The 8586-nt window shown below is 44.2% G+C and overlaps 1 protein-coding gene across 2 annotated transcripts in view; it reads right to left on the bottom strand.

Moving 5' to 3' along the window:
- Positions 1-3648: 3648 nt before the first annotated feature.
- Positions 3649-8586, bottom strand: part of LOC143275989 (uncharacterized) — a 50582-nt gene continuing 45644 nt past the window's right edge. For both annotated transcript variants that reach the window (XM_076580354.1, XM_076580353.1), the window contains one exon: positions 3649-8244. In XM_076580354.1, coding sequence (XP_076436469.1) covers positions 6478-8244 — 1767 coding nt within the window. In that variant the 3' untranslated portion in view covers positions 3649-6477. The remainder of the gene's footprint in view (positions 8245-8586) is intronic.

The raw sequence follows: 8586 nt of genomic DNA, 5'->3' as shown, positions 1-8586 counted from the left end.
GAGAATATGAGCACACTGGTTTGAATCACGACTCAGCCGCCAATATTTTCTCCCCATCCACTAGACCTTGAGTGGTGGTCTGGACGCTAGTCATTCGGGTGAGACGATAAATCGAGGTCCCGTGTGCAGCATGCACTTAGCACATGTAAAAAAAAATAACACGGCAACAAAAGGGTTGTTCCTGGCAAAATTCTGTAGAAAAATCCACTCCGATAGGAAAAAAACCAAATAAAACTTCACGCAGGAAAAAATACCAAAAAATGGGTGGCGCTGTAGTATAGTGGCGTGCTCTCCCTGGGGAGAGCAGCCTGAATTTGACATAGAGAAATCTGTTGTGATAAAAAGAAATACAAATACAAATAGTTCTTGCCCCAAAGGGCAGGTGGAACTCGACCATACCAACAATGCTCTCAGCATGGCTGGAAACGACAACTCTTTACACCTGAACCTGGCACCTCAATGTGGAAAGTCAAATGCAATCCAAACTTCACGACAAACAACGCACGGAAGCACGAACACAAACATCTGCGTCACGTTCTCATCAAGGCTCGCAATCAAAACGGTGTTAAAAGTGGATAAACTTACAACGAAAACAACAAAAATTAATGCACCAAAAGATTTTTTTTAAATGTCATGGCACATGTGTACATAACCAGTTTCAGCTTTCAGTTTCATGGTGTCAAAACAAGCTGACTGATCCACATATGCTATGCCACATCTGCTGTTGACAAAAACAAAACAAAAAAACAAGTATAAATTTCAGACTAAATGAATTCTCTGCCAACTGGTGTTATTACAAAAAAAACCCTGCTCACTGAAAACCTCATTTCCTTTTCTTTTTGGATACTTTTTATTTAGCTAAAAGATGCAGTGCCCAACAAATGATATGCATTTGCACTATTGTTTCATGATATACCCAACACGCTGATCAAACCTTGAAAGCCTACCTTAGGTTTTGCATCAAACATTAACAGAATATGAACACCCCCCCCCCCTCACCCCCCCGGAAAAACCAGACACAAGAAAAGACCAAGTATCATTCTGAAATGGATGTGCCAGTCAACTTGGATAAACAGTTAGGGTTCATTGTGAAATGGATGTGCCAGTCAACCTGGATAAACAGTGAGGGTTCACTGTGAAATGGATGTGCCAGTCAACCTGGATAAACAGTGAGGGTTCATTGTGAAATGGATGTGCCAGTCAACCTGGATAAACAGTGAGGGTTCATTGTGAAATGGATGCGCCAGTCAACCTGGATAAACAGTTAGGGTTCATTGTGAAATGGATGTGCCAGTCAACCTGAATAAACAGTGAGGGTTCACTGTGAAATGGATGTGCCAGTCAACCTGGATAAACAGTGAGGGTTCATTGTGAAATGGATGTGCCAGTCAACCTGAATAAACAGTGAGGGTTCACTGTGAAATGGATGTGCCAGTCAACCTGGATAAACAGTGAGGGTTCACTGTGAAATGGATGTGCCAGTCAACCTGGATAAACAGTGAGGGTTCATTGTGAAATGGATGTGCCAGTCAACCTGGATAAACAGTGAGGGTTCATTGTGAAATGGATGTGCCAGTCAACCTGGATAAACAGTGAGGGTTCATTGTGAAATGGATGCGCCAGTCAACCTGGATAAACAGTGAGGGTTGGAGGTCTGGGGCCGTATTCAAGACAAAATTCATTTTGCCTTCAGGCAAGTTATCTTTGACATGGTTGGGACCCGCGTGTACAGTTTACCTGAAGGAGAAGTTATCTTCGTATTCAAGACACATGCGGTTTGCTCAGACAGCTAACCCTTCGTCTTTTTTGAAAATGCCGACGATTCCCGTCTGCACATGCTCTCAGTTTCACTTCTCATCACACCACAGCTTGGAACATTGTCGAGAGAGTTTGCAAAACATGTGCTATCCGTAAAGCACGCCTGCTTTCCCTTTAAAAAAAGAAAGAAAAATGCTGCCAAAGGATCCACCATAGTTACCTCTGCTTCATGGGCAGTCACCCTTGGCAGGTAGTAAGGGTACATTGCCTTCAGGTTTGTAGACACTTGGGTAGACTCTTGTGTTCATAAATACTGCATAGTGCTCACCCTGGGGTAGTTTGCCTTGCCTCAGGCAGGTACACATTTACCCTCAGGCATGATGTTCTCTTGAATACGGCCCCTGGTGGGGGTGGCTGGACATTGTGGCATGTGACAGACATACAGACCTGCATGTCTGAACAATAAACTCTGAGAGGTACAGTTCTATGTCACCATGATAGCTGTCATAACAATGAGATACAACTTCATTTGATAATGTGCAGTACGTGCAGAAAGGTTCCTTGTCACCATATGATAGCTGTCATAACAATGAGATACAACTTCATTTGATAATGTGCAGTACGTGCAGAAAAGTTCCTTGTCAACATATGATAGCTGTCAAAACGATGATGGTACAACCTCATCTGATAACATGCGTACGTGCAGAAAAGTTCTATGTCACCGTATGTTAGCTGTCAAAACGATGATGATACAACCTCATTTGGTAATGTGCAGTATGTGCAGAAAAGTTCTATGTCACCATATGATAGCTGTCAAAACGATGATGATACAACCTCATTTGATAACGTGCAGTACGTGCAGAAAAGTTCTATGTCACTATATGATAGCTGTCAAAACGATGATGGTACAACCTCATCTGATAACATGTGTACGTGCAGAAAAGTTCTATGTCACCGTATGTTAGCTGTCAAAACGATGATGATACAACCTCATTTGGTAACGTGCAGTATGTGCAGAAAAGTTCTATGTCACTATATGATAGCTGTCAAAACGATGATGATACAACCTCATTTGATAATATGCGTATGTACGTCATCATTCACATCTTTCCAAACTGTTGCTGACCAGGCAGCACCATCCATAATCATCATGATTATAAGGTAAATAGTATAATATAACGACAGTGGCACAGTTACGATATTGGAATCTCGGATCATAATCATCACAATAAAAGCAAAGGTGCAGATGAGGCAGAGAATCAGTCCAGCATGATATGATTGTGATCTGAATGTTACCAATACCATCAATATGATAAAAAACAAACAAAAAAACCCAAACATTTAATTATAAAGGGCAATTTTTTTGGAAGAAATTCTCACGAAACGCACACATACATGTGCGCACATGCACATGCACAGAGAAAAAACAAACAGTTGTTGGTTATTCAAGTCACCGTCTTCAATCAACTTATTTTAAGTTTAACTCTGACTTTGTCACAATCCCATGTCAGTGTTCTACAGTGGCAGGGATAGGAACAGCACAAAGAACGTTATGTTCACTTAAAGCTTGCTAAAAAAAGTATGTTTTTAAATTCTGTTTGAACTAAGTTAAAGCTGGTGTATTTGTCAGACAAGTAGGCAGTGCATTCCAAGTGGTCGGGTCACTGAACGACATGCATACTTTATAAAACGAACAATAAAAAAAACACCCAAAAACCGGGAGGCACCAGTGATGTTAAATTAGTTGAACTGTGGCAATAACCATACAAAAACAACAAACAACACCAACAAATTAAAAAAAAAAGAAAAGAACAAGATTATTATAGTTATTTATCATTATTATTATAAAATGGTTATAAGAGAACGATAATAATAATAATAATAATAACAACAATAATAACAGTAGCTGTAATACTACAACTAATCAAATCATCATAATCATTATCATAATCCAATCATAATCCAATCAGTAAGTTCAACAAAGTTGAACATGTTTGTCAGGCTTGTTTCAATTCCTTTTTATTTCACTACGAGTAATTACATAAGTAACTGACAGTCCACTTAAAAAAAACCCAAAACACGTATTCCACTGACCACTGACCTGAAGGGAGGTGTCCTTTCCCCCGAAGGTGTTTGCTTCACTTTACTTTAAAAAAAGCAAATAAAACAGCATTTGTACTTAAAAAAAAAATAATAAAAAATAAAAATCTGCTTCCCTTTAATTGGGTATTCATACAATCTAGGTCACTGGATATAAAACACATTATACGTGATACTGTGTTTAGCATATCTGTTTATGAATCTGTATTCTAAAAATATAACTTTATCTTACATGTCACTTTTTTTTATTATCAGTATGTCAACCTTTTCCCCTATAAATTCATCGTATGTCATTAAAAAATTTTTTTTTTTTTTAAATCAGCAAACATGTCAACAATTTCCCAATCAGAAATAATACTCTTGCATCTTGCAGTCCACTGGTTTTCTGAAATAACCATAGTCATAACCCAGCACATGATGGGCGCAATGGCCGAGTGGTTAAAGTGTTGGACTTTCAATCTGAGGGTCCAGGGTTCGAATCACGGTGACGGCGCCTGGTGGGTAAAGGGTGGAGATTTTTACGATCTCCCAGGTCAATGTATGTGCAGACCTGCCAGTGCCTGAACCCCTTTCGTGTGTATACACAAGCAGAAGATCAAATATGCACGTTAAAGATCCTGTAATCCATGTCAGTGTTCGGTGGGTTATGGAAACACGAACATACCCAGCATGCACACCCCCGAAAGCGGAGTATGGCTGCCTACATGGTGGGTTAAAAACGGTCATACACATAAAAGCCCACTCGTGAAAATACGAGTTAACATGGGAGTTACAGCCCACGAACACAGAAGAAGAAGAAAACCCAGCACAAGCAGGCACTAACTCAGCCAGAGTTTTCACAGTGGAGCAAGGTGCTCTGACCATGGCACAGAGAATCAGAGAACAGCAACCATATATATATTCAAACAGATGTTAAGGAATGGCACAAAATAAATCTTAAAAAAAAGGAAGAAAAAAAGACAGGTCTGAAAATATAAGATATAGTTCACAACAAACATACCAAATGCATCATCGTGTTCACAGAAAGACGAACAGAAAAGTATGCACGTAAGCATACACAATACATTCATAGAATCCGTTAAGATATTATCACAGACCAGAGTCAAGAGACAAATGAAATGCACTGGATCATGACATACTCTATGCATCCGGGTTTTGAATAATATATTACGACACAAAAGATAACTGAGAAATAAAACAATAAAACTGTCCCAAAAAAAGGAGGGAGAAGAAAGTGACCACAACATAACTCACACATTGTATTTGTATTTCTTTTTATCACAACAGATTTCTCTGTGTGAAATTCAGGTTGCTCTCCCCGGGGAGAGCGCATCGCTATACTACAGCACCACTCTTTTGTTTTGTTTTTCCTGCATGCAGTTTTATTTGGCTTTCCTATTGAAGTGGATTTTTCTACAGAATTTTGCCAGGAACTACCCTTTTATTGCCATTGGTTATTTTACATGTGCTAAGTGCATGCTGCACACAGGACCTTGATTTTTGGTCTCATCCGAATGACTAGCATCCAGACCACCACACTGTAGTGTAGCGATGTGCTCTCCCTGGGGAAAACAGCCGGAATTTCACACACAGAAATGTGTTGTGATAAAAATGAAATACAAATACAAATAATACACTCCATTCCATGACACGACCAACACAACAGCCACCAGGAGGGTTCCTGCAGACATGATGAAACACAATTCCATACTTTTTCCACAAGTTTTCCTGTTATCATTATTATCCTTATTATCAATATACAGTACTTACATGGCGTAAACTAGCCACACAGAGGGCCCTGAGTGCCTCAAACAGTACATAATACAGCACACTATGCACCCCTGACACTGTGGAAAAATGGACAAAAATGGAAACGACGTTCATCAATGGATGCCTGTGATGTTTAAAAATTTCTAGAATAAACATATAAAAAAAAAAAGAAAAAAAAAGAAAAACTTACTTTAGAGCTTTTTCAGTCCAATGCGTGGATTGTCTGCTAAAAAGAGTTGTTTCCCTTGGTCACTTCTTGTTCCAGAAATCAGGGCTTTATAAAATTAGGACTAGAAGGTATGCTTTGCCTTGTATTCAATGTAAGTACATTGCAAAACAAACTTGATCAGAAGGTGCAGCATTAGAGCTGCCCTCAGGACCAGGTGAGGACCCCCTAGAGTTCAGAGGAAATGAGTTCCTTTGACTCCCCCCCCCTCCCCCTGCAAGCCCCCCCCCCTCCCTTGCTCCCCCCACCTTGCCCCCCCCCCCCCCCCTACCAGATTGGCAAAATATCAGAAACCCCGTGCATCTCCACAACAGGTTTTTCTTTTCATCTTTAAAATTTTAATAGTATTATTGTCATTCAATTGAAAAACAAAACAACAACAGCATAAGCACACAAACAAAGAGAAGGCTTCAAGAAAAGCTTTTCAAATTCAACCTTTGCACACAAAACACAGGAATTTGTTCTTTTTCCCCCAGACACTGGGACAGGAAAACGATGACTGATAAAGAACAAGCAGAGGTTACCGCCAACAGTTTTGCAGAGTGAGCCAGTGACGGGTGTTCCACACTTTCTCTTGAGACGGAACAGTCCCCCCCCCCCCCCCACCCACCACCAAAAAAAGGTCACTCAAACGTTTCCCACTGTTTCCTGGCAGCAGCAGCAGCAGCAGGAGGATGGCTCTGGGTCAGATGTGAACGGAGCGGGGACGAAGGCCTTGCGACAGCACCCTCCGAGCCCAGACGGTCAAACTGCTTCATCAGGGCTGCCACGCTCGCTCGCTGAATGGGTTTGGGATTTCCCCTTTCTCCGGGGGCAGGTTTTGACATGGGGGCCTCAATCCCACCACCGCCAGTGTCCAGACCCATCAAATCTTTCAACGCACCGGGGTCAGTTTTACTGTGGTGGTGGTGGTGCTGCTGCTGCTGCCCCCCTGTCAAATCCTTCAAGGGGTCGGCTTCCTGCCGCTGTGGGGTTAAGTGTGGAGAAGGTTTCGGGGGCAGAGACGGCCGAGCAGGTGGAGACAACGACTGATGTGGTGAGGCTGATGATGTGGAGTTTAGCACAGCCGATTTCGTCGCCTGGACGCTGTTGCGGGGGCGTGGCCGTGGGACGAGAGGTGGAGGGTGGAGAGAAGGAAGCTCCAAAGCTGGAGAGGAGACTGCGGTGGTGGAGGTTGTGGTGGTGGGATCAAAGAAGGGGTCGCTGCCGCCGGAAACTGCAGACAAACCACTTCCTAGGGCTGAGTGGTTTGACGGTACATTGTCTGAGCTTGAAGGCCTTTGTTCAATCCCATTCGCGCAAAGCACACCGATTCTCGCAGTGCTCTGGGGGGTATGTGGACCAACGGTTGAAGCCTCAAACACCCTGGACTGAGGATCCAGATCCAGCAACTCTGCCACAGGATCTCTGACTCCATCACCTGTCTTCACAGCAACACCTTTGTGGGAGTCAGTGTCAGTGCTGCCGCTCTGCTGCTCTCCCCAAGCTGCTGATGCAGGAGTAGACACAGGAACCAGAGGATCGAAACCAGAGGACCCCGCCACAGGCCTGACTTTGTCATCTCCTGCCGCCTGCGTCCTGTTGTCCAAAGGACCATCATCTGGATACAGAGGCCTGTCTTCTAACGCTCGACGGTACGTGGCACTGCGCATGAAAACTGTCGCAGGACGGGGACTCAAACCCAGGGAGGACTGTGGTCCACTTTCACCGCCGTCAGGCCCGGTCTCTTTCCCTCGTTCTACAGGCATGGGGGAGTCTCTGGACGCCAGAGGGTCAAACTGATCCACGCCTTCCTCGTTCGACTCAAACTGGATCAGCGGTGTCTCAGGCTGCTGGTCCTCTTGCACTTTACGCGGCAGGGGCGGGGGCGGTGGGGACCCGTCCTCTCTGACCTTCTTCATGGACGCTGTGCGAGGTCGGGGGATCGGGGGAGCCTGGGGCTGGGAGGAGGGCGACGTTGGCGTTTCTCCCCTCTGCCCCTCCCCCTTTCGTTTCACTGGAACAGGAGGAGGGGTTTCTAATGGGTCTGTGCGGGAACTGCGCCCGGTGATCAGACGATCCTTCACGATCAGTCTGTCTGAGGAATGCTTCTCCTTGGGAGACTGACGAGAAGCTGTGGCTTCACTCCCATCCCCATAGGTCTTTGACGTTACACACTGATCTCTGGCGATGAGGCGATCTGTGGTGATCAGTCGGTCTGCGTGGTGGTGCTGCGTAGACGCTCTTGCAGCATCGAGGACAGCCGGTGCAGCGTCAGAGGTGGCACGAGAGACAGCGGAGGTCAAGGACGAGGCGTGGTCATGGCTGGACGATGCAGTGGGCGGGTCCTGGGAGGAGGAGGCATGGGGCTTACTGGAGGAGGTGGGCGTCGTGTCTCCATCGCCAGTCCCCTGGAATGAATGAATATAGTTTATGTCTCCGTTTCTCAAGGAGACGTCACTTTGTTCAGACAAATCCATGTATACATTACACCACATCTGCAAGGCAGATGCCTCAAAAGCAGCATAATCAAATATGCTTAGTCAGGCCTTGAGTGGATATCTTCTACAGAATTTTTGCCACAGGACACCACTTACGTTGCCATGGGTTGTTTTTCAGTGTGCCAAGTGCCTGCTGCACAGCAGAAAGTCAGGTTTTTTGTCTGAGCGGAATGACTAGATGCTCAGTTTGATTTTCCACACTTGGGAGGAAGGGTAAGACCAGCATTTGAACCCAGAGCCTCACAGACACTG

Source organism: Babylonia areolata, chromosome 31 (assembly GCF_041734735.1).
Source record: "Babylonia areolata isolate BAREFJ2019XMU chromosome 31, ASM4173473v1, whole genome shotgun sequence".
Lineage (NCBI taxonomy): Eukaryota > Metazoa > Mollusca > Gastropoda > Neogastropoda > Buccinidae > Babylonia > Babylonia areolata.
Note: the sequence above shows the minus strand (reverse complement) of the source record. Positions and strands in the feature narration are given on the sequence as shown.